The sequence below is a fragment of the Pleurodeles waltl genome, chromosome 11, assembly GCF_031143425.1.
Source record: "Pleurodeles waltl isolate 20211129_DDA chromosome 11, aPleWal1.hap1.20221129, whole genome shotgun sequence".
NCBI lineage: Eukaryota > Metazoa > Chordata > Amphibia > Caudata > Salamandridae > Pleurodeles > Pleurodeles waltl.
The window spans coordinates 140,942,026-140,969,006 of record NC_090450.1 but is presented as its reverse complement, the minus strand read 5'-3'; the positions used below and the strand labels follow the sequence as shown (position 1 = coordinate 140,969,006).

The window sequence follows — 26,981 nt, the reverse complement described above, 5'->3', positions numbered from 1 at the left end:
TTGTTTTAGAGTCACTTGCTTTGAACCTAAACAGACACAAAATGGGGTATTCTCATTTACTGGCCCAATGCACTTAATCTTTCTCCAGCACATACCCTTCTATGTGCAAGAGACAAGGCTCTTTTCTGACTGCATCTAAACTGAGTCAACATCATTTTGACTCGCCTAGGTTTCCAGCACACATCCTGTCATTTCTATAATTTATTTTGATCGCAGTATCTTCCTATACTGATCTAACCTTCCTGATGGTGGGGACTCAGAATTCCTACAGCAGCCTACCAAACACTCACCTGATCAGAATTTGATGGCAGTGCCTGTTGTCAAGTTGTTAACACGGTATGCAGGGAGGAACAATGGTGGTGAGGTGGAATTAGGACCTGCCAGCTTTGAGCTGGTTGTAGCCCTCTGTTTTCTCCTCTGTGAGCTCTTAGGGAGTTCTTGGTTATTCGTGGCTGGCCTGTAGTGCATACATTTGGAAAAAAATGTCCACGAATTCCCAGATGCCTACAGAAGTGTTGATGGTTCCCTTCAACCCTGCACATGCCCTGATTGGTCATTTTTGGATTACATTTCCTGGGGTGCTTAGGTACCGAAGAACCCTGGAAATCTTAAGGGTAGCCCAATTCCCATTGCTTGCAGGTGTCCTGGGATTTATCCAGCAGCATCACACCTGCAGACTTATGACGGTGACCCCAGCGATTTCCCCCATGGCACAGGGATCTTCTCCAGTTATGGGCCCCAAGTGATAGCACTTCAGAGGCCTGCCGGCCATCACCACCCACCATTCTCTACATTGGCTCAACTGCCCCTATTATTTAGGGATAATACTATTTGTGGCCTTTCTGGAAATATGGTTTAGTGATTCCTGGGAATAGGCCTAGATGGAGGCAAAGCTAAGTTGGGCACTTAATATCAGCAAGTAAAAGCCCAGCATTCATGATAGAACTATGTAATGTGTTGTCTGATTTTTGAGTTATAAAAACAAGACAAGTTACTGTAACAGGATTTATCTAACAGTGAATGATCCTATAAACGGAGTACAACTGACAAAAGGACAATAGAAAGTAAAATAATCAACAATTCTCATGCAACATATATTAATTTTCTCTATATGGGACTGTTATGTGTTTTCCCTGAATAAAGCGTCTTATTTTTGAACAGCTTACAATCTACAGATGCGTTTGTGTGCCAAAGCCTAAACACAGTTACTACATCTCATTACATCATGGATCAGCATACTCCAATGCACCCCTTACCAGAAGAAATACAAAAGGTATGCTATTTACTTAACTTCTATCAGAGTTATTTAAAACATATAAAAAGATTAGTTAAGAAGAGTGTATTTTAACTGTTATATTGAAGTGATGTGATGAAAAAACACATAGATTGTCGTAATAATGGTAATAAAAGAATGCTTTTGCATCCTTTTCAGATCCAATAGTCCTATCTTCAGAAGGAACAAAGCCCACATTTTTAGTGTTTAGTTGCAATATAACTGACTAAGCTACAGTTGTTTCTATTTTTATGCTACTTGTTAATGAGGTCGTGGTAAGCAATACCAGTTTCTTGAAATAAGTATAACTATAACTCGTGCCCTAAGGTAATTGTAACTTGTGCTCCCCCCAAACCCAGATGTCTCATCAGTAATTTCACTGAAAGTTTTGCAGTGATATTATCAAAGATGTGGTAGAAGATGTCTTGTGTGCTGAAATATCTGGGGTAATTAGCAGTGCATGGCGAGGGCGCGAGTTATAGTTACTTTAGGGCGTGAGTTGCAGTTACTTTACGTTTTAGTTTCTTGAGATAAGTATAACTATAACTGCTTAATTTCTGTGGTTTTGTGTGTGTGTGTGTAAAATCTAAATATAACGTCCCTGTTACCTTTGTTTTTTGTGAATTTCTATGTTTTTTTTTTATTCTCCAGTATTAGATCTTTCATAGATTCACATGCTTGAATCATCCCCGTTGTCGAGGTGGGAGCCTCACGGTAACCTGAAATACATATAGCAGTACATTTTACACACTAGGCCTCAAGGGCCTCCTTATGTTCTTTTATAGTCTATCCATGTCGTTTTGCAAAGAAAAGACCCAAAGTTGAAATTCAGCCAATCAGGCGTCGACACCCTCTAGAACACTCCCAACAGAGGCTCTTTCCCTCAGATTTTCTACCGCACGTCGTGTGAAAGGAGTCTCCCTGTGCTCTGCTCAGTATTCTTTTCTGACAGGAATTTTTCTCTCAGAAGATTTCACTTTTGCAATTCTAGCATGTCTCAGCAGGCTAAGAAAGGTCTGTTTAGAGATTGTGGCAGTTGTGGGAAGAAGAGACTTCACGTTGATGAGCCCCACAAAAAGTGTATCTACTGCCTCCATCCTGACCACAACGTGAGAGACTGTAAAATCTGTCGCACCTTTTCTGACTAGAAAACCCTCAAGGACCGTGAGGGTAGGCTTCTGTTGTGGCTCCAGAAGCAGAAAGCTATGGAAAACCCATCCTCAGATTAAAGTGAAGCATCATCTCGCTCCCTCAAGCGTCATGGAGGAAAAGAAGAACTGTCTGAGGAACCACCAAGGAAGATGGTAAAAAAGGCGAAGCATAAGTCTATAGAGAAACAGGGGCGCCAGGAGCCTACCACTGCCAGCTCAGAACACCAGGCGAAATTCTTGAAAAAGGTTCGGTCAGAGCCTACAACACCTGTGGCAAAAAAGGCACCCGCAAAAAGTGCCTCTCTGTCACTGTCGCCGACGAGTGATCCGGTAAGGCCTACCCCTGAGATCACCAAAAAACGTCCATCGACGACGGCCCCGTCGACGACACCGTCGACGGTCACAGCAACGACGAAGACATCCACGTTTACGATGGCAGTATGGCCAATGATTATAACATCGTCACCACTGTCGTCGACGACGATCATAACGGCCAAGATATTCAAAAAGGCATAGTCGACGAAGACATCGTTGACGGCGGGAGCAGAAGTAGCTTATCCGTCGACGGCAGCATTACCGTCGACGAAGCATCTGTCATCGAGAAAGACGAAAACAACGTTGACAAGCACACCTGCGCCGTCGACGAGGGACCCGTCGATGACTCCACCATTGTCGACGGCAGATCCGTCGATGACGCAACCGTCGACGAGAGTCCTGTCAGCAGCAACACCATTGACGAGGGGACTGTCGACGACAGATACTGAGATGTCAGCAGCAGGGATGGAGGTTCTGTCCACTCAACCGCTGACTATCATGCCCCCTTCCGGGGACTTAGAAGCACAGCAGGAGTCCTCAAGATTCCTCCCTCTTTCATCTCCTTGGGAGAAAGGACATCTTCAATCCTTCCAAGCCATACATCTCCAAGTAAAGTACTGCCATATCCATCGCAGCATCTGTTAGATGACGATGACGACAACTATTCCCAGGATGAAGGAATGTTCGGTGCAGCCAGTAGCCCATCTCAGCTGCATGTAAAGTGTCAAGACTTGGATGAGGAGGAGGAAGAACAGCAGCAGCTTTACTATTCTTGGACGGTGTATCAAGAGGGCTCTTCATACCCGACGGGTGAGCCGGAACCGTCATTTCCCATGCCCAGGTCTCTAGTGTCAAATCTGCAGAGTATGCTTAAAGACTACTATAGACGATTTCCACCATCAACACCGGCAACCCCATCTAGACCGTACGGTCCACGGACACCTATACAAGCCCCGTATGCTAGCCTTCCAGGAACGCCGCAAAGAAGTGTCCCATTTGTGCCACCGCCACAGGAGGAACACATCTCATCAGATGAAGAGAGAGAAGAAGGAGAAATTTCTGAAGCAGCCCCTAGTGAGTGGGATGACTACCTCATTCCTACGCCATCTCCTCCGCCAGCAGCACCAGTTGACTCGCCCCCGGAGGACATTGGAGGTTTCCGCAATTTAATGGAGAGAGCGGCCAAGTGGTTCGAATTGCCTATTGATTCCTAAGATACGATTTCAAAGGGCCATCAAGGAAATTTATTAGGGCAATACCAATAGTGCACTTCCTATGGCAAGAGGGATTTAAGGTGATGAAGAACCCAGCCACAGTGCCTTCACAGATGCCGGAGCTGGAGAAGAAATACAAGGCCCCGGACAACACTCCAGCCTGTTTAATATCGCAGCCAAAGCCGGACTCCGTAATATCCCAGGCTGCACAGCGCAGGTCAAAGAACCCTTCGGCACCTATCGCAGCGCCTCCGGACAAGGATGGAAGGAGGTTGGATAATATTGGGAAAAAGTTCTCCTCGTTGGCGGCAATCAGAGTAAAGGCGGCCAACTCCTTAGCCATTCTAGCGAGGTACGACAGACAGATGTGGGCTGACGTGTCAGCTTACGTGGATTTATTACCTGGGGATGACAAGGTGGAAGCAAGAAAAGTACTGCAAGAGGGGGAACGGATCGCAGCGGAAATCATTGACTGCGCCATTGACATTTCCTTAACAGGATTCCGCCAACTAGCAGGAGCAGCGGTCTTGCGTAGGCATGGATGGCTCAAGTCTACCTCGTTCCGCCCGGAAGTCCAGAGCCGCATTCCAGATATGCCGTTTGATGGAGAGAGTCTATTTGGGAAGCATGTGGACGACATGCTGCAATCCATAAAGACGGATAGTGATACGGCGAGATCGCTTGGTACCTTGCATTACCGCAGGCAGCCCTTTCGTGGGGCAAGAGGCAGGGAAAATGACTCCTTTCGAGGGGGTTTTCAACAACATAGACTCCAGTATCAGTCCTCTTCATCGGGACCCAGACAGCAATACGGCCAACATCAACAACATTACTGGTTACCGCCTACCGCAGCATATCGGCACCTGGAGAAAGGAAGATCAGCGCCAAGGGGAAGAGACACCACCAGGAACAAATGACCAGCTAGCCATACCAGCTTCCTACACTACCAGGGGATTCAAGGTCGGGGTCGCATCACTTCTCATTTCCTTCGTTGGAAGGTCATAACATCAGACAAATGGGTGTTGGACGTAGTAGCCAGAGGACATACTCTGGAATTCATTCAGAAACCACCGAAGGTCCGGCCGTCGGGCTCTTCACCTCCGCGAGTAGCCCAACTCCTCAAGGAAGTACAAGTGATGCAACGCAAGAGAGCAATAGAGCTGGTCCCTGCCTCTCACAGGAACAAGGGGTTCTACTCACGCTTCTTTCTAGTGAAAAAGCCCTCCGGAGACTGGCGCCCCATTCTGGACTTAAGGTTGCTAAACAAGTTTCTGAGAAAACAGTCGTTCAGGATGGTGACATTGCAGGACATATTGCGCCTCCTGAATACCGAAGATCATATGGCATCCCTAGACCTCCAGGATGCGTATTTTCATGTTCCGATACACTGCAACCACTGGAAATTCCTCAGGTTCAAGGTAGCTGGTATGCACCTACAGTTTCGGGTCCTTACTTTCGGTTTAAAATCAGCCTCCAGAATTTTTACAAAGATGCTGGTTCCAGTGGCGGCTCATCTGCGCCAGTCGGGCGTACAGGTGTTTCCCTATCTCGCGAATGGCTGATAAAAGCACCGTCAAAACACCAGGTGGTGCGTCAGGGGCTGCCTCCAGTTGTTCGACGATCTGGGACTTACCGTCAACTACCAGAAATCACATCTTCATCCAACGCAGCCATTGAGCTTTTTAGGAGCAATGCTGGACACTGTCCAAAATAAAGCGTATCCGTCGCGGGAAAGGCAATTAAAGCTCAGAAGGTTAGCCCGCAACCTCTTGGCAAAAAAGTACGTTTCAGTTCGCACTTACAAATCATTGCTGGGAATGATCTCATCATGCATTCCACTGGTTCCAGACTGCAGGCTACAAATGCGGCCCCCGCAAGAGCAACTGGATTTGCAATGGCATCAGGTTCAGGGGTCTTTCGAAGACAAGATTCTCATCACATCGGACATGAGAGTAGCCATGGATTGGTGGGCAACACCAACAAATTTGTCCAGAGGCCCCACATTTCTTCATCAGGTGCCCCGCTATGTTGTGACAACGGATGCTTCCCTCGAAGGGTGGGGTGCCCACCTTCAGGATCTTTGCATCAGTGGGCCTTGGACTCTGAAGGACAGACAGCTCCACATCAATTACCTGGAGCTCAAAGCTATAGATTTCGCCCTAAAAGCTTTCCTACCAAGGCTTCAGGGCTCAGATGTTTTGATCAGAATGGACAATACGACGTGCATGTTTTACCTAAACAAACAAGGTGGCACGAAGTCTCTGCAGCTCTCACAGCAGGCTCAAAACATATGGAAATGGGCCATAGAGCACAACATTTCTCTGAAAGCAGAGCATGTCCCAGGACACAACAACGTACTGAGCAGGACAATAATTCCCTACCATGAGTGGGAACTGGATCAGAAGATTCTGGATCAGTTATTCCAGTTATGGGGCAAACCAAACATCGATCTGTTTGCCATATTCGAGAACAGAAAATGCCCCTACTACGCAAGATGGCTTCCCCAAAGAGGATCGTGGGGGAATGCGTTTTCGATAAGATGGTCCGGCATTTATGCCTACGCTTTTCCTCCTATCCCACTCATACCGAGGGTCCTCAGCAAGATGAAAGCGGAGGGTTGTCGCATCCTATTAATAGCACCGAGATGGCCCAGACAGGTGTGGTTGACGGAGCTCCTCATGCTCTCGGAATGACATGTGCTACTCAAATGAAACCAGCCCTATTAACGATGCACCAGGGCCAAGTCAGACATCCGGACCCGTCATTTCTCCACTTATCGGCCTGGCTCCGGAGTTCCTTGAGTACTCCAACTTAAACATCTCTTCTGAATGCAGAAAGATTCTAGCCAGGGCTAGAGCGGATACTACCAACAAGACCTACCGGCTAAAATGGAAGCGTTTTTGTCTGTGGTGCGCGGCTGAAGGGATGCACCTGATCTCTTCGCCTCCAGAACAGGTATTACCGTACTTGTTGCACCTGGCAAAGTCTGGACTCTCATACGCTTCTATCCGGGGGCACGTGGCGGCAATTTCAAGATACCGCAGATCTCAGGAGGCGGTTTCATTGTGTTCCACCAGAATTGTGAAACAGTTCCTTAAGTGGCTGTTTCCTACTTTTCCACCAGTGCAGAAACCTCCACCATTGTGATTCTTGAACGTGGTCCTGGGGCAGCTCATGAAGCCTCCTTTTGAGCCCATTCATAGAGCGGAGTTAAAGTTCATTGCATGGAAGACAGCGCTGTTGCTGGCTCTTACCTCCGCTAAGAGAGGGAGTGACATACAGGCATTCACAATTAAAGAGCCTTTTCTTCAGCGTGATTTTAAGAACAAATCCCAAGTACATTCCGAAGGTGACCTCAACTTTCCATCTAAATGAACCTGTTGTTTTGAAGACTTTCTTTCCTAATCCGCAGACAGTGGCAGAAAAAGCACTGCATTCCCTGGACGTTAAAAGATGACTGAAATTTTACCTGCAAAAGACTCCGAGCATACGCAGGTCAGACCAGTTATTCGTAGCCTTTGAAAACGCAAGAAAGGGATTTGCAGTATCCAAACAAACTATAGCTAGGTGGATTGGCATGGCCATACAGTTCTGTCATACACAAGCTGGTAAGCCTCTCCACAGCAAGGTACGAGCCCACACGACTAGGGCTGTAGCCGCATCGGCTGCCCTCTTCGCTGGAGTACCCCTACGGCAAATCTGCAGAGCAGCTACATGGTCCAGCCAGCACACCTTCATGAGACACTACTGTCTTGAGGAAGCGAATACCATGGACACAGCAGTGGGCCAAGCAGTTTTGAGGCAGTTGTTTCGCTAAGGTGAGACTCTGGGAACATCCCACCTACACAACCAGGGTAAGGTGAACAACGTTTTTTTCTTATATTAATCAAGATTAATCTGTTTCATTTCCTTTGTTTTTTTGCTAGAGCTTGATTATCGTAGCAGGATATGCATATATATATATATATATTTGTTATACAACAGTGATCTGGGCTTATTATGATTGATAGTTACTTGAGGAGTAACAACATTATACTCCATTGCCCACTAACTAGAACTACAGTTGCCTTCTCTCCTATTGATATCCGAATGTTGGTTTGGTTGGTATAAATATGGCTATATATCTGCTTACTTAATCTCACTGCTCTCTACTCTAATTCAAGCATGTGAATCTATGAAAGATCCAGTACTGGAGAAGAAAATTAGTTACTTACCTGTAACTGTGGTTCTCCAGTATTGGTATCTTTCATAGATTCAAATGCGACCCACCCTCCTCCCCGCAGAGGCTCCCCTTATACGTAAACTCTTATCTTCACACTTGTACTAGAAAATCTGAGGGAAAGAGCCCCTGTTGGGAGTGTTCTAGAGGGTGTCACCGCCTGATTGGCCGAATTTCAACTTTGGGTCTTTTTATTTTTTTTGTTTTTGCAAAACGACATGGATAGACTATAAAAGAACCTAAGGAGGCCCTTGAGGCTTAGTGGGTAAAATGTACTGCTATATGTATTTCAGGTTATCGCGAGGCTCCCACCTCGACGATGGGGATGATTCAAGCATGTGAATCTATGAAAGATACCATTACTGGAGAACCACAGTTACAGGTAAGTAACTAATTTTCTTCTTCGCAACTAAAATGTCCGTGTAACCTTTTGTTTTTTTTAGTGAATTTATAGGCTTTTTTTTAGATGTAAAGTAATATTTAACTACAGTACATTAATCCAACCACTGCTGTGCTGCCCACCCCACATGCAGCCAACCACCCGCATGCAGCCAGCCACACGCTGTGGGCCTGTGAGTGGCAGTATGGATGTGTGACTGGGTGTGTGTGTGTGTGAGTGTGTGTAAGTGGTTATGTGGGTGTGTGAGTGGTTTGATGGGCCTGCAAGTGGGTTTGTGAGTATCTGCATGGGTGTGTGCATGGCGGTGTAAGTGGTTGTGTGGGTGTATAAGTGGGCATATGAGTATATGTTTGAGTTTGTGAGTGGGTATATGAGTGGTTTTGGGGATCTTTGAATGGGTGTGTGAGTGGGTGTGTGAGTAGTTGTATTGGTGTATGAATGGCTGTGTGGGTCTGTGACAGGGTGTGGGAGGGGTTCTGTGGGTGTGTGAGTGGATCTATGAGTGGGTGTATTTTTTTTAAAATTAGGGTCTGGATCCACAGATCCAATCTGGATTCACACAGGGGGCGCAACGAGCACCGTGGAGGATTTGCGGATCATCACACTTCCAAAAGAATTTTTTTTGGGCAATTCCTTGCCCATGAGGGGTCCCTCAGAGACCCCTCCATCAGTCCCATGGGTCAGGATATCTCTATCCTGACCCCTTATATCCTAATTCCTCTTTATCCCCTCCCCTCAGGAACCATGTCCTGATAGACAAAATGGTTGCCCCAGCTATTCTGTTAGGTTGTGGCCAATCACGCCACTGGTGTGGATGCGTGGATCCACAGGCGTTTCTAGATATACATACATCTTTTTTCTTTAACAACTCAAAAACTACTGAACAGATTTTCACTAAACTACAAAGAGAGATCTTTCCTTACCAAGATCTAGCTTTCTGCCAAATTTTGTGTTACTCCAGTCAGTGGTTTGGGCTGTTGTCATGTCTAAAATCCTTACGGGAAATTGCATGGGGAAAATGCTTTTTGGGTCCACCCTCTTTTTTTCTACTCCCGCTTGATGAATCACCCCAAGACTTTCCAGTGGCTGAAATGAGTGGCAAACTATTTTTATTTTATTTTGTGAAGATTTAACAGAAGGCGCCAAAGTTATTAGTAAAACAAAAAATCACTTTCCTAAGGAAATTAGGTCCTAACTATAACTACCTAATGCAGATTGCCAGTATGTTATATATATATATATATATATATATATATATATATATATATATATATATATATATATATATATGTGTATCTATCTAACTATCTTTTGTTTTTGCTGGCTTTAGTACTCTGGGCACTGTATCATTGCTGACCAGTGTTAAAGTGCAATTGTTGTCTGTCTAAATTGTATTGGTAATTGGTTCATCCATAATTGGTCTATTTGATTTACCAGTAAGTCCCTAGTAAAGTGCACTATATGTGCCCAGGGCCTGTAAATTAAATGATACTAGTGGGCTTGCAGCACTGATTGTGTCACCCAAATACATAGCCCTTTAAACATGCCTAAGGCCAGCCAGTGTGTGCAGTTTTAACCTGCCACGTCGACATGATAAAATAAACATTTTGCAAGACCCAAACCTTTCTTTTTAATGTATATAAGTCATCCCTGAGGTAGCCCTAGATAGCCTCAAGGCAGGGTGCAATGTATTTAGAAAGTTGGATATGTACTTTTAAGTTTTACTTGTCCTGGTACTTAAAAACTCTCACATTTATTTTTCAGTACTGCAAGGCTTATCTCCCCCAGTTTTATTACATTTTATGTGTTTAATTTCCAAATGGGAAGTTGGATGTTATATCGTAATTCTGAAAATACTACTCTTAGAAAGTTGGCATTTTCATGCCTTAGCCATTTGATGCACTGAGCCTGTCTCTGATTATATGACTGGGTGTAGTTGGAAGTTGGGCTTTGTGTATTCCTCCTAGATAGCCACACGCAGTTGGAGCATAGGTATGACCGGATGAGCCATCACTGGCAGGATGGGAGGGAGAGCTGGGCCCAGCCTCAGTTACACCTGAATAGGCTGTGTTCTGCCCCACACACAGGGCTGCATACCCTCTGCAGTTAGTCTGGAGCCAGAGCAGGGAAAACAGGGCATCTTAGCAGTTCAAAGGCATGCCTCTAGAAGCTTCTCCCCACATCATAGGCACAACTGTGCATAAAAGAAGGACCTCAGACACCACCACTCCAGTACACTTCTGGACCTGTGGATACTCTGACAGGAAGAAGGAATGCTGTGCTGCTACAGGGACTACCACTCTGCTGGATTGCTGCTCTGAAGAACTGGTGCCCTGCTGTGCTGGCCTGCTGCCCTCTTGTCTCGGTAAGAAGGACTGGACCTGCATCACTTGAACCCAGAGGGACTCCATGGGTTGGGTGGCTGGCCTCCTGGTCTGAAGCCTTAGTCACATAACAGGCTTCCAACAACCTTGCATCTGCACCTGGACTCTGCCATCTTGGAGTCTACCCAGCCAAATGGTGCCAACCTAAGCAGAACCGATGCATCTTCACTGCTGCGTGGTTTGGACTCATCACAAAGACTCGCATCGCTGCCCCAGCCCGCATCACAATCGGAAACACCACTTCGCAAGGCATTCCACTGCGCAGGCCCTTGCATCTCTTGATGATGATGGCGGACTCTGCATTGTAGCTCTGCAGCTCTTTAAATGGACGCATCGCCCCGACTGTGCGCTGCATCCCTGACGCCGGTCTTCGCATCGCAAACCCCGGCAGTGGGACCCTCAAAATCGACGCATGAGGACCTCAAACTGCAGCCTCACTGCATCTCGGAACCAGCACATCACCTAAGCTGCATGACACTTCTTTCAACCAGATCCAAGCAATGCTCTGAAAACCAGGATTTAAGGTACTCTACTCAGCGGGCCTAACTGGGTCCTGGTAGCCGGCTCACACTCCATTGTCGTTGGACTGAACTTGTGACTTTTCCCAGGTCGGCGAGACCATATATCCACAGTTGACACTTCACACCTTTTTGTGCTAACTTCCCTAAAAACTTTAAAATTCATTAAGTTTGGTTCTACTAATTGGATTTTTGTTGTTTTGGTCTTATTTCATTTATTAAATTAACCTCTATTTTTCTAACCTGGTGTGGGATACTTTTGAGTGGTGTTTTCACTGTTTTACTGTTTAGTGTTGCACAAATACTTCACACATGGCCTCCAAGTTAAGCCTCACTGCTGTGCGCCAAGCTATCTGTGGGTGTTCACAGCTTAATTTTGGGGTTTGCTTTTGCCATATCCTGATGAGGATTGTGGTTGCTGCTTCACCAGGACTCACACGCAAGTCAACCAGTAACTCAATTTGTAAACCAGAGCATTAGGAAACTTTTCTTCGACCAGAATCAGAAACAATTGTTTTTCCATTATCAACCATCAACTATGTTTACATTGATAGACAGGATTCAAAACTTTGAGATGAGCACTTTAAGAAGTGGAGAGAATGGAAAAGTAAAACTAATGGCAGCATGTTTTCGAACTGGTTTGATGCAAACACCTGTATACCTGAGGTATCATTAATAAATCTTGGAATAGAAGGTAATCTATAGAGAAAGGAAAATCATTGAGCTCTTGTTTGCTGACCGTCTTACCTGAGAAAGCAGAGGGTCGCAACTAATACAACTGTATTAGATGGATTGTATTATAAATATTTCACAGAAGACCTCTAACAAACAAAGCCCTATGTTGTGGTTAAAATTGTGTGGTAAAAGAAATCTAAAGAATAGCAAAATAAAGTACCATCTCTGCTGCTTATACAAGGTAATGGAAGATATCCTTGCAGCAATTAGGAAAAAACTGTGACTCGCATGTCATACCTAAACCAGGACAAGGACTACAGGAAGAAACGCCTGAGCTGTTGAAAATAAAATGTTCACCTACATTCACCAAAATTATATTTTGATAGATATGAAGATGCCCCTGGGACTTATTTTTAAAAAGATGGATACAGCTCTGTTCCTGCATTAAGTTCTACAAATCATAAAACTAATACATAAACTGGCAATTTTGCAAAATACATTGGGTAAAGTACACTTTCACTTGTGAGGAATTATACCATTTTGATTGGTGATATTTGTAATGTCCATTGAATTAATGGCGCCATGGGTGTATGATAAACCCTTGCCAGCCCTAAGCATATGGCCCTCCCCCTTCCTGATTGACGGGAAACATAAAACGTGTTAGCTGATTTTCAAACTGTGCAGTCGGGCTGAGCAAGAACTGCCTGTTTGTTATGCAGTGGAACTGAGAAAGCTGAAGCAGAAGGCACCCCGCAGTATATCCCTAGTTGTAAAAGATAAAACGGCATTATTCTTTGACCTGTAGAAAACCCCACGGGGAATAGCCTCAATCATACTGCGTTTCGATTTAATGCAGTTAAGCCTAGTAAAGATGCTTCTTGCAATAGTTTCATACCTAAAATTGACAACAGTGCTCTCATTACCACCTTGTTTGCGACAATTTCCAAATTAGGCTACTCTACAGACCATCTTTTGTATCCCTGTGGAGTGTCTCTCTTCCTTAATCGCCCCTTACGAGTGAGTTACTTTGTTGACTAATTGCTCATGTCTTTCCACCTGTTTTTAACCAAGAGGTTGAACACCCTTAAGTAATATGGTAAAGTGTGTAGGTTCAGGCGGAAGTTGCAGCACACATGGGTCTCTTTGCCTGATGCATATTGAGTTAACCAGGTCTCCTCCCTGGCTTGATGCTACACATGCAAGCTTGGCCGGGTTAGCAGAACAGAGTGGCAAAGGCTTGTTTCTTGCCACAGCACCTGGACTGACGCACCCTTGTCTGTGTGACAGCCAGCCCTCATGTGCTGACATTGAAATATCTTTATAAGATAAGCTAACTGTGCAACCCCAAAAAAGTGAAGCATTAACCAAATGACAACTGCACAAGGATACAACTATGTGAGTGGTTTTTGGCCAGGGCTTCAAAGCCGGAGTTGCTGATTTAGTTTCAGGTACTGGGGATTCTCATCCACTGATGTGGCTAGGAATAATTTTTTGGTTGAGCCCAGTCCTAGGTGGAATCCATTGCAGCGATGTATTTTGCTTTCTGGTAGGATCCCCCTACTAGAGTTCAGGATCCCCCACTAGGGTTCATTCGGGAGGGATACAGAGAGCGTGGAAGGGTATGATGGTTTGGACCACATGCAGTTGAGCTCCTTCCTTCTTGTGTTGGCATGATCGCCTGGTCCGCTCCTAACTTGTCCATAGCCTGGTTCAACTGCTGGTGTGCAACTGGTACATAGGGAACCGGAAAGCCAGCCCATCGGATCTGAACTAGCTGCATTGGGAAATTGTGTTCATGATACCTAACCTTAAACCTTCTGCACTGGTATGGCCTTGGCATCTCTGTACATCCCTATGATAAGCCTTTTCACCTCCTAGAAATTTTTTGGTTGGATGCATGGTCTGAAAGGGGAGTTTGGTTGCCATTTCCGTCTGGAGGTTCACCTGATGGACAAGCTTCATGGGGGCAGTATATGGTTTGTCATTTAACAAGTGGCCTCTCACTGCCCATTACCTTCTGACAGGAGAGTAGTGGAGTACTTCTCCTATGAAGTGTATTAGATATTCAAATGAAGATTAATGGCAGTCGTCGATTAATTCTTTATTAGGTGTTTGGAAATAGTTTGTTACGTTACACAGATTAAATACACAGGTATACCACTTCCACATATAGATTGTTCATTGTGTTCACATAGTCAACACACCTCCCTATGACATTTTTTTAACCAAGAAAACTAATAAACAGTGAACTGCATGAATAATAAAATAATAATGCAAGTGCACTCACATACCCGCACCCGGACCCTTTTCTTCAGTGCAACTTCCACACAGCCTTGCCTTTACGTCCCTGATCATATTTACCTGCAGAAGGTTTATTTATGGCTACTAACCACAATTATATCCATATTTCCACGCCATTTACCACATGCAAGAATCTAATATTACATTCCGAAGGAAAAAAACAATCAACATTGTCCTCTGGGGGTGGAGTTGACATACATATGATTTGTCCCCTATTTTCTCCAGATATTTGCTTCACAGGTCATAGCGCCTCCCCATGTTGTCTGTAGTGTGCATTTTGGATAACATATTGATTTTGGCAAATGTCCATTTCTTCAACTCCCTGAGCCTGTCTGATATTTAGCAGGCAGATCAGGCCTTTCACACCATGGTGATGCACCGCTTTGTCAGTACTAAATCCACAAAACCACTTGCATGTTTAGCCTTTTTTTGTGCTGGTCAACAGGCCGAGTAGGCAGAGAGCGAGCCTACCAGTTAAATCAGAGAGACAACCCAGAACCTCCTTCCAAAATCAGGATCTTATAGTATATTGCCAGACCATTTTGCAGAGGTCAGCTTCTGTTTCGGAGCATCTTGGGCAGGCCTTTGAGGCACTACAGTATAAGGGCCATATACGTTTTGAGGTTAGATGAATATGATGGATGTAATAGAACTGAGTGTATTTCAGCCTGGTGTGTTGTTTTTTTTTTTAGATCGACCTAAAACTACCCAAGCATCCTAACCATTTAGCATCCGATAATTATATTTGTAAATGAGTTTCGTACCATTCGCTAAGCTGTCTAATTTGGGTCTCTTGCTGCCGTAACAAGGCACCATAAAGATTATCGATTGCATACCCATATGTCAGTAGTACCTGCAGCACTAACAAAGTGTTGGATGTCTCCTCTTTAGAGCACCAGTATCGACTCATCTAGTGCATGAGTGCATTATAAAATAGGAAATAGCCTGGACCCAGATCATAACTCTCCCTCAAATCCTCAGGGGTTTAGCACCCCATTGACTAAGAGGTCACCCCATATGATTATCTACACTTCAGTCCACAGATGAATGTTATGGACGGCTTTCAACCGGCCAGAGCCAGGCAGTGCCCATTTTGACAGTTCTGGGGCGAAGGGAGTCAAGGGAGACCTAGGTCGTATATATAACTTCCAACACCATTTTGTCACCGTCATAATCATATTCCCAGAGGAGTTTCCCAATATCATGTCTAGCAACCAGTCTAGTATGTTAAATATCACCCAATCCTGCCATAACGTCATCTTAATTAACACCATAATTGTTCCAGGCCAGACAGCCAGCGCATTGGCCGTTGGGGCTTGGCCGCCTCATTATGAAGCTTATTATTTGGTAGCACCCAACCCTTCAACCCCCCAGCCTTGCCTAGTGCCCCTCCCTATTGGAAAAATCTTGGGGATCACTTTGGATGTGCAGACCCTTGCCAGAGGATCAGTATAGAATAACCAAATTCACCCCATGAGCTCAGGGCCTATTCCTATTCTGTCCAACACTTCTAAAAGATAGGGCCAGACCAGAGAGGTGAAGGCCTTCTCAGTGTCCACGGAAGTCACCTAGTGCCTAGTTCATTCAAACCTAGCCCAGTCCATGATCATGAATAGTCTCCTCGAATTAAGGAACATGTTTCTGCCTGGGATGAAGCCTTTTTGATCGGTTGCACTATTGTCTGGGCAGTTGATATCAAGAAGTTTCTTAACAGCTTTCAGTCCAAATTGAGCAGTGATAGAGGCGGTACGAGCCAACATTCATGAAATCTGTTCCCTGTTTTGAAAGGATCACCAAAAATGCCTCCTTCATTGATGCAAGAAATTGCTCTTTATCTTTGGACACCTCAACAACAGTCAAGAGGTACTCTGTCTAATTTAAAGTCATTCATCATCAGCAATCATCTCATTGTACGTGTTTCTGGATGTAGTTGGCTAATATTTGAACGACAGCCAGACTTGAGGTCTTGTTAAGAGCCCGACTTAAGTTCTTATTTTGCTATGCACCACAAGGCAGCTCATCATTGCAAAAATTCAGTAGAAACAATTGTACCAGTGAAATACTTTATCAGAGCGATCTCTGACATAAAATATTGCTGTGTTGTGCTCTGGTTTATTCTGAGGGATCTGAATTTGGGGAAGGGTCACCAGTTAAATCAGCTTTTGTTGGAAATTGGGTGGCTGGTTGACTGGGGTGTGAGCCCTGCTCAAGCAGCAACCTTAATCCTTGTCCGGGTAAGGCACACGCAAATTCCAATTTTAACCTGTACTCAACCCCCTGGTAGCTTGGCACAGAACTGACAGCCTTAATTTGGAGGCAATGTGTAACATGTTTGTGCAACACTTCACAGTAAATCAATGAATACACCACACACAAAGATCCCACACCAGATTAGACAAATAAAGCTTGATTTAATAAATAAAACAAGACCACAATGACAAAACTCCAAACAGTAAAACTGAAGTTATGAGTTTTTAAAGAATAAACTGTAAAACAGCACCTAAAAACAGGAAACATCATTCCTAGCTATCTGCACCAGGTTAGAACAATCGAGCTTAATTTAATAAATAAAAAAAAGACCTACATGACAAAAATTCTATTGGTAGAACTAGAGTTATGAATTTTTAAAGAATCTACTGTAAAATAACACCTAAAAGCAGAACGCACCAGACATATCTATCTGGTTGCACTTGACTGGGTCAAATTCAAAAGTTCAGGTTGACCACGATGGTGCGCAGGTCAAACACAGTCACAGAGTAGTCCTGCTGAAGGTTTACCTTCTCAAGTTTTGTGCCAAGAGTTCTATTTGCATCAGAGACGGTCCCAAGAAGCAAATGGAGTGTCGCTGGCAGTGGTCGGCATGGCACAAGAGCAGGCTGGGCATCGCGGACGGGCGGACTGGGGCTGTGGGCGATTGATGCTTGCTGTGCAAAGAGACAAACTGGCGGTAGCTCGCAATAAACCTCAGTGTGAGCGGTGCATTTCCAGTGCAAACAGGCCCGTTCACTGTCACATAGAGCCCAAAAGCTTGATTTCAATAGCTTGTGAACTACACCAAGGGTCCAGGACCTGAGAGGCAGCACAAGGGGATCAAGAACTCGCTGCAGTTGGTTCCAGGAGCTGGTTGTGGAGCCACGAGACTCAGGTCAGGAGGCCTACAGACTATCCCCTTGAGGTATTTTGGGGTCTTGTGATCAAGGTGAAGCTGCTGGTTCCGTTTTTCTTCCCCAGGCAAGAGGCCAGCAGGCAGCAGGTCAGCACAGCAAGCAGCACTTCCTTTCGAGCAGCAATCCAGCAGAGACGCAGGCCCTGTAGCAACACAGCAGTCCTTCTGGCAGAGTATCCACAGGTCCAAAAGTGTACTTTAAAGTTGATGTCTGAGGCCCTTCTTTTATACACAGTTGTGCCTTTGAAGTGGGGAGAAGCATCTAGTGGCATGCATTTGAAGTGCACTGATGCCCTGCCTTGCCTGCTCTGGCTCCAGACTTACTACGGGGGGTATGCAACCCTTTATGTGGAGACAGGACACAGCCTATTCTAGCGTAAGTGGTGCTGTTTTTGGCTCAATTCTCCCATCCTGCCAGTGATAGCCCATCCAGTCACTCCTAAGCTCCCATTGTGTGTGGGTGTTCAGGAGGAATACAGAAAGCCCAACTGCAAACCACACCCAGTTATGTACCAGAGACATGTTGCAGGTACCAAAGGGCTAAGGCAATACAACGCCAGCTTTCTAAAAGTGGCATTTTCAGAATTGTGATTTTTAATCTGACTTTACTATATGTTAGGATTTTGAATTAGGATTCTAGAAACACCAAATATGAATTGATTATCCATTCCCATTTGGAAATTACACATATAGAAGGTAATAACTCAGCAATGTTATCATATGGAAGTAATAGACCTTACAGTAGTCAGAAAACAATTTAAGGGTTTTTCACTACCAAGACATGTAACACTTAAAAGTATATGTCCTACTTTTTAAATGCATTGTACCGTGCCCTGTGGGCTGTCCAGGGCCTACCCTGGGTGTTACATATGTATGTTAAAAAGGAAAGTTTGAACCTGGCAAAAGGTTTACTTTCCCAGGTCAAAATGGCAGTCTAACCTAAATACACAGGCTCTGCAGTGGCAGGCCTGTGACAAGTTTACAGTGCTACTTAAATGGGTGGCACAACTAGTGCTGCAGGTCCACCAGTGTAACGAGTAAGAGTGCCGACAAGGGATCTTATTTGGGGTCATATTGAATGATTAGAACCCAGTAAATTGATGTCTATTATTGACATCTGTCTTCAATTTAATACAATTTAGAGTCAACACAATTTATACTCCCCAGAAATAAATTTATAATAAAGATGTTTAAGATTACAGGTCACGTTATCAATCTGCTGGGCCAGAAGTGTCATTGGGTGGGACCTAGATGGACTGCGTTTTAGTGTAAGTTCATTGTCGTTATAGACAGCCAGACAATTTTGCCGATAGTGGCTTTTCCTTTAGCTGGGCCTAATGTGTCAACACATCAAGCCAGTCCATCCAGGTCCTACTCAATGTGACTTCTAACCCAGCAGATTGATAGCATGACCTGGAATCTTAAAGTCTTAATTTCATCCTGAAGATCATACTCATAATCCAGCAAGAATTGATTTAATTTCATGCCCTGACATTTATGACTCATTAGAACAATTTGGTATTCTAAGATCTCCTAAAGGTTGCGACATTGTCTACCCCACTTGTTAAAGGGTACTTCTTATTTTCATATAAACAACTTTGCCCTGAAGATGTTCTTGTGGATGAGTTCATTGAAACGTCGACGCTCGACCCATCTTTCTTTGGAAGTTGCTTGAAATCATTTAACAAACTTATCTTATATCATTCAGACGTAGAATTTCCTGATGTCCAGAAAGTGGGCATTTAGAACATTTCCATTTGTCTTCAATATCATGATGTAATTCCATATTCATTGTATTAGAATAGAGAGTGTCAATGTACTGGAGACGACTTACAGAACCCCTGAATTTAATGTTTTGTCTTCAATTCTACAACTGATTCTTAAATTATAGTCTTTCAATGATACACCTGCTCCTGTGATTTATTTCTGTGAATTCTAAATTAATTGTTTTGATTCTAAATTGTATTAGATTGAAGCCAGAAGTCAATAATAGACATCAATTTGCTAGGATCAAATCATCCAATATTCCCCCAAATGAGACCCCTTGTAGTCACTCATACCCGTTACGTTTTCAATAGCCAAGCCCACAAGGGTATACTGGGTTGCCCCTTTCTGCTATTGCAGGTCCACTAGAGCATTTTATTTAAGGCCCTGGACACATGTATTGTCACTTTATTAGGGACTTACAAGTAAATTAAATATGCCAATTGTGTATAAGTCAGTGTTACCATGTTTTTGGGAAAGAGCACAAGCACTTAAGCACTGCTTAGCAGTGGTAAAGCGTGCAAAGTCCTAAGGCCAGCAAAAACAAAGTCAGCAAAAACAGGAGATCTGAAGGCAAAAAGTAGGGGCACACCATGGTAAAGATGCCAGGTCTAACAGCTTTCAGCTTAGATTTTTCCTTCATTAAAAATGTCTAGATAAATGAAATGAAATTATGGTTTTGCAGGAGGGTAGAATGGTTGTAGAGCAGGCTGGGAAAGACAGATGAGTTGCAGACCTGTTCATTTAGCTCATTTGTGATGATGTTTCCCTGGAAAATATGCTTCTGCCAGAATTATCGATTGGCCACCATTCGGAGCAATATATGATATACTCAGCCCACATGTCATTGACTTTGTTCATTGACCTGCCAGCTCAGATGTGGTCTTTGGAAAATGAAACGGTAACAAATGATGGATGGAAAAGCTTGAACCAGTCTTACCCACTGGAAATTTTAGATGGTTTAATTTTGTTTCATTGCTTGTTGTTTTGTCTGTACAATTACAGAAGAGGACCAGTTATACGCAAATCGGTCTTGGCCTCACACTGCTTTTTCTCCAAAACAGCAGTTCAACTTTAGCAGCTATGCCACACATTCCACCTCTAAATGGAATAAACTGAGGTCTGAACTACATATCTTTTCTATTTCAAGACCAACAGATTGTTCTAGTCAATTATGACCGCAAGAATCATGAAGAGAGATCAATTGGCTGATGGCTATGCAAATCTGGAGCGCATTATGACCATACCTCAGTAACATTCCAAATCTGCCAATATTGTATACTTAATAGGTTCATACAAGGCTATTCAAAGAGGTTTTTCCATTCCTTTGCAAAGTTTCCAGGCCTAACTCCCTTCATCAATGAACAGGGAACTGAAGACTACATAGCAGTCTACAATGAATCCCATAACTATCAGGTGACCCTAGTCCCACCATAGTCATTGTTTATCTTCTTTTGTGGAAGGGGATAGGATTACACTAGAACAGTGCATAGTACCGCTCCTCCAGATGCTCTCACCACAAGCCAGCTATTCACAAACGTTTTAAATGTAATAAATACACAAGTAAAGAAATACACATTACCCTGATGAGTTCAATATCGCAAAACATTTAAAAAAGGAAATGATTTTTACGTATGCAGACTTGAGGTAGATAGATTTTTGCATGGAGGTATGTTTCAAGTGGACCAATAGTGCTGCATTTAGCTTTTGTCTGCCTTGTACATCAGCTGTTCCAAGCGACCTTTAATTTATCTAAAATATTTGAAGCAGCTACATATAAAAGTCCACTGACGCCTTTTTTAAATATTACTTTTCAGAAGCAAACCACAGACCAGGTGCTCAAGTCAGGGTGAAATAATTCGTAGCTAAACGTATCCAGACTAGGTATTCAATTTTTAAAACCTACATTTTATAGTTGCGAGTTTCTTCCCTGATTGTTGGCTTCCTTACATGATGAATAACATGTGATAGTTTTCGTACATGTTATTCTTGTTACGACTCCTTAACTTTGCTATCTGGATGGGAATAAATGGAACATATCCACTTGCGAAGATTAAAACCCTCCGCAGAGATGTTTATTATGTGCACTCCAATTGATGTTTATATGCACAAAGGTTCCGACTACACTCCTTGTACATCTTCATGTCTCTCATGCAGTATTTTCTTGTATGAAGAGAAGTCCATTCCTCTGGCACGATTACTTTTTTTCATAAATTCTGCATTGGGAGATGTATTACATACACACCCATTGGAAACAAATGAGTAAGTATAATTAGAACATTGGAATGTGATCGAAGTAGTGTGGAGAAGAGGCAATAATTACTCTTATAGTCTCTCTTTTGCAAAATGACAATATTTGTCTTTCTATTTGTTACTGTTTAATTTAGAATAATCTACCCTGTTCAAATAGCATTATATTCCTTTTTCTATACGATACATCAGTTGTTAAGTAATTGCAAAGTATAGCCCTCTTAGCCCTCTTTAGTGGGCTATACTGCTATATTAGTATATTGGAATGTGGACTGCTGAATTGTATACACCAGTTGCTGTCAACTTTGCGATGACCAAATTTCCAGCATCTGATTTTCCGTTTCCTCTAGATCTCCTCATTATGGTGGTTATTATGACCCTGGCGGTCTTTTGGCTGCCAGGCTAAATGTGGCAGTCCGACTGCCAACAGGGTGATGGTGAGGACCGCCACCTTATGAGTTTGGCGGGTTGGCCTCTGCCAACCCACCACATCTCCACTCATACCGCCACAGCAGTCGGAGCCGCTGGGCCGGAGATGGTCATCTCCGACCTGGTGGTCCACAGAAGACCGTCGGCAGTATTAGGAGCCGCCTTTCCACCAGGGTTTCTGCTGCGGTAGCACTGCCCCGAAAAACCCCGGCGGAAAGGATACCAGTGACAGGGAATTTTTCCCTGTCACCGTGGAAATGACTCCCCCACCGCCCCCAGCAATCCCAACACCCCCTCCAAACACAGTGCTCTGCGCCCACCTCCACCCCACCTGTAAACACGCACACAAACACCCGCACGCATCATACATACACTCATTCACCTACACTTACATACACGCATTCACTCACACACATACACAACACTCGCACTTGCTTCCAAAAATGCATTCACAACGCTCACACTCGCATACAAATATGCATTCATAACAACACTCACACTCACATACACACTTATATGCACTCACTTCAACATTCAGACATGCATACAACCATGCATACACACATTCATACACACACGCAGACACTACACACTCACACACGCACAAACAACACCCTACCCCCTCCCACTCCCCTCCCCTTTCAGACGATCACCTTACCTGGTCCGGGTAGAAGGTCCTCCGGCAGGGAATGGGAAGGTGTGCTTCCACCGTCGCAGCGGCACAGCAGCAGGTCACCGCCAGGCCATATTATTGGACATAATACGGCTGGTGGAGTCATACTGGTGGGACGGGGCCGGTGGTGGAACTGCCACAGCGCTTCCGATCGCCAGCACAACTACTGCAGGATTTCTGCCCCAATTGGGGTAGAAATCCTGCAGTACTCGTAATATGGTGGTCGGAAGACCATAAGCACTGGTGTTCTTATGGTGCCTGCGGCTTTGGCAAACTTTTGAGAAGACCACCAAAGTCGTAAGAGGGCCTATGTGTGCATTGCTCAGGGGAATGGAGAAAGACAAAGGCAATGGAGGAGGCCATGAGTGATTCTTGCCCCCTTCCTCCTCATATGCCTCTGAGTTTCACGGGAGTTGTGGAAAGAGGAAGTGTTCAATTTTCCTTGGCTGATGTTGCCCTCGGCTTTGCCAAATGAAGAAACACAGTTCGACAGATCCTATGGAGAATTAGGGGCTGACTGCTGCCTACTTTCACAGCTCCTGCTGTCCACGTCCGACAGTTACTTGAGTGGCCGCGCACGTGGCCAGCGAGTTTTAGAGATACCCAGAAAAAGCTGTCAAAGCCTCAAAGTACTGAGTCATGTTTTTACTCCCTGTGTTCTTGTGAGGCAAATCCTTGTAATTAGCACACTCACATGCCACTGTTATGGGGCAGAATAGTTTTATCGCCTGCCGTTGCTGGCTATACCAGCCATGAAAATCCCGATCCCTGTAATGCTGGAGAAAACCTTTCGTGGCCAGTGTAACTCCCTACAGCAGCCACAAGGCTATAATAGAAAAATGGAATGTTGGAAGATCAAATGAAGACAATATTGTGACGAAGGCTGAATAACGACTGGTACAAGCTATCTGCCCCAACAATCCAATATTCCTCTCTCTGTTTTTCTTAATTTAATGTAGGGCATTCTACCTGTTCTGTCTGAGGCTGTGCCGATTATTAACTTGTCTGTATTCAATTATGGACTTCTTTAATAACATTGTACAAGAAAATAAATATTAATACACTTAAATTCCTTAGACAGGTTCAAATATGCATGTTAAACAAAATTCCCCAAAGTTAAAAGAAGTAACTTAAGTGAAACTGTTCCTAGAAAAAGAATATGACCTGTAAGTCAGTAAGTATAAATCTTACACTTATGGGAACGAATGTATGGTAAATTAAAAGGTGAAGAACAAAAACATGGGTTAAAATAACGCACTTCGAAAGGACACTACAAAGGAATATGCAGTTTGAAATATTTAATAACTGCACTGCAGTTTTATGTATTTATTTGTATTTTTGTAAAGTATTGTGTGCCATCTAGGGAGGTCTAAGAGAGCTGTGGGTGAGGGCTTGAGGATACAAAGCAAACACTGTCAGATAATGTGTAGGTTAAGGGTGACAGACCCCCATGTTTGAAATTGGGTGAGGTGGTGTAAGAAGCTTCCTTTCAGCTGTAAAACCGCCCCTCCAGTTTTCCGCCAGCCAGCCCAAATATGAGTTTTCCGCTGAGCTAGCGAGTGGAAACAGCATGTCCGCCCGCTGGCCCAGTGGAATACTCACCACAACATTCTTGCAGTGCGTCACACTTTTCACTGCCCATAATTCGGCAGCGAACAGCGCAACAGTGCTGTCCATGGGGCTCCTGCACTGTGCATGCCAAGTAAATGTGCAGTGCAGGGGCCCAATGGGCCCCCAGCAGCCTGTCTCCACCAGCCTTTGCATGGCGGTGGGACTGCAATGCAAAAACCGGTGGAGAGGGGACTTGTAATCCCCAGGGCAGCGCTGCTTAAGACCGATTAAGGGACCGATTAAGACCGACAGCACCACCAGGCTGTCGACTGGGGCAACCTGGCGGTGCCGGCGGACAGACCATGGTGGCTCTTCCACGGTCGGAATGTGGAGGCCGGGCTGCTGTTTTGACGGCAGTCTGACCTCCATCGTGGCCCTGGCGGTCTGATGACCGCCAGGGTCATAATGAGGGGCTATGTGTTGTGAAATGTATACATATTATGCCTGGTTTATGCATAAGCTTTTTAGTGCCATCTTTAGGTTGAACAGGTATGCATACATATTCAGTTTCATGTTACTTTTTAAACTGTGTTTATGTAAAGATAACAGTTTTAAATAGGTCTTTAATTTGTGAACAAAAGGATTCACACTTGGGGCCTTATTATGATAACACACATTTCTGCACTTGTCTGTGCCTTCGCACAGGAGCTCATAGTGCAGACTGAGCCAGTGAGCCAGTTCAACAATCAACCAGCGCTCTTGCTAGCATCCTCACTACCTCTGTGCATATACAGGTGCAGCAAACCAAGCTGCACAGGAACACAGGGTGGAAGTGCTGCTCTGTACTGTACCTCTGCCAAATTGTGCTTTGGGCGGGACGGTGCAGCCCCATTTGACATGGACAACATATGGCTGTAGAAAAGGCTGCTTTGATAAAGCAGGTGCCCATTATAATCAATGGTAGATGCACAAACTAAGTACACCTCACTAAATATACATTTATCCTACGCCCCACCCACCCCATCCCTAAATATCACCCACAAACAACCCCAACTCTACTGTATGTCTCATCACCTTTTCAAACCAACCAGAATTTTATTTAGCTTCAGAACTGTGCTGATCTGCTTACAGCTTGTCAAGTTCTTCAGTACCCTTTCACACTCCCTGCTTTGATCACCCCAAACTAGTGTGCAAGTCCTTTTAACCATCAGAGATCAAGTAAAAACCTGCACCTGCCTATCAGCGACAAAAACATAACCAGCATAGTGAGCCCCTAAGAACCTGACTCATTCTTGCATGTACCTACTTCCTGTAGTGCTCTCCTCCCTCTCCTCCTACCCCTAGACAAGGTGGACGGTAGCCGTTGCCTGAAAACGGCACCCGTTGTACTGTGCAACCACTATGTCACCTCCAGGTGAGTGATGAGTGTTGCCCCTCACACCCTTTTATAACCTGTTCCTCAGCCACCTCTAAACAGCCTATTACCTCCCTGCAGTCTCTCATAATGCACCATGGACCCAAAATGCCCAGGGGCATACCTCTGGACACAGGGTACCCCCCTAGCCTCCATTAGGCGGGACAGCGCAGCCGTCACTGATGGCTACTCTTGGCTAAAAACGGTTGGGCAGTTTGCGGTGCAATGCCAAAAAGACACACCGGTGCTGCGTCTCTCTTCCTCGAGTCCTGGGTGACGCAAAAGAAGGTATTTCAGGACTTCCTGTTGTGCCAACCAATCCTGGTGCTGTTCTTATGTTGTTTTCAGCATGAGCTCAGCTCTGGGATTGGTTGGGGCAGGCTAGCCCAGAGCTCATATTGAGGCTGGGGGCTGTGCCAGCAATCCCCCGGCTGTTTCACAGCCCTGGGATTGATGGGTCTACAGTGCACATGTTGCACATGTTGGATAGGTCGGCTGTAGACAGCCAGCCTATCTGATATGCGCACTTGTCACTGGCAGGAGTCATCATGCTGCTATCACAGTCCAGCCTGACCCTCACATACGCGCTGTAACAGTTGTGTGAGTCAGCACTGCAGCAGCCCACAGAATAAAAAAATGGTAATGACCATTTTGTTATTCTGTGTGTTTACCTGCAGTGCTCGCTGCAGGAGGGTCAATGTTCCTCCGCCCATTAGGAGGAACCACCGCTGGCAGCGATATAGGACTTGACAACATGTGTTTGTGTAAAAGGTGACTCTAATGAAGCTGGTACGCATTAGATTCAATAGCCCTTAGCATATGGCAGTATAAACTAAATAAAGCTCTTGAACCATTCATGTAACCTACTGGTGGCTGGAGACCTTTTAAAGTGCTGGGGCGTAATCTTTGGCTCGATTCTAGTGAGCGAGCCTGACTTCTCAGTTGATTTAGAGGGAGGATAACTCAGTCCCACTCTTACTCAATCATTCTACCTCTGAGTCATTCAGTTAACCTCACTCATTCTCAGTCTAACTCAGTCTCACTCAATTGCAATAATTCTAACTTATCCGCACTCATTCTCACTCAGTCATGCTCTTACTCACCTGTCACTCAATTGCACTCTGAATCTCCTAGTCTCACTCAGTCTCACTTGTTTCCACTTAGTTTGACTCACTCTGTCGCACTCATTTTCGGACTCATTTTCCGACTCATTCCCTAACTCATTCAGACTGTGACTCACTCAGTCTCTCATTCTCAGTCAGTCTTGCTCAGTCCCACTCATAT

The 26,981-nt window shown here is 44.6% G+C and overlaps 1 protein-coding gene across 1 annotated transcript in view; it reads left to right on the top strand.

Annotated features, from left to right (window-relative positions):
* The window catches only part of LEKR1 (leucine, glutamate and lysine rich 1), a 543,246-nt gene that overhangs the window by 13,528 nt on the left and 502,737 nt on the right, over positions 1–26,981 (top strand). Inside the window, exon 2 of the mRNA XM_069213291.1 lies at positions 1,162–1,273. Within this exon, the coding sequence (XP_069069392.1) occupies positions 1,162–1,273 (112 nt within the window). The remainder of the gene's footprint in view (positions 1–1,161; positions 1,274–26,981) is intronic.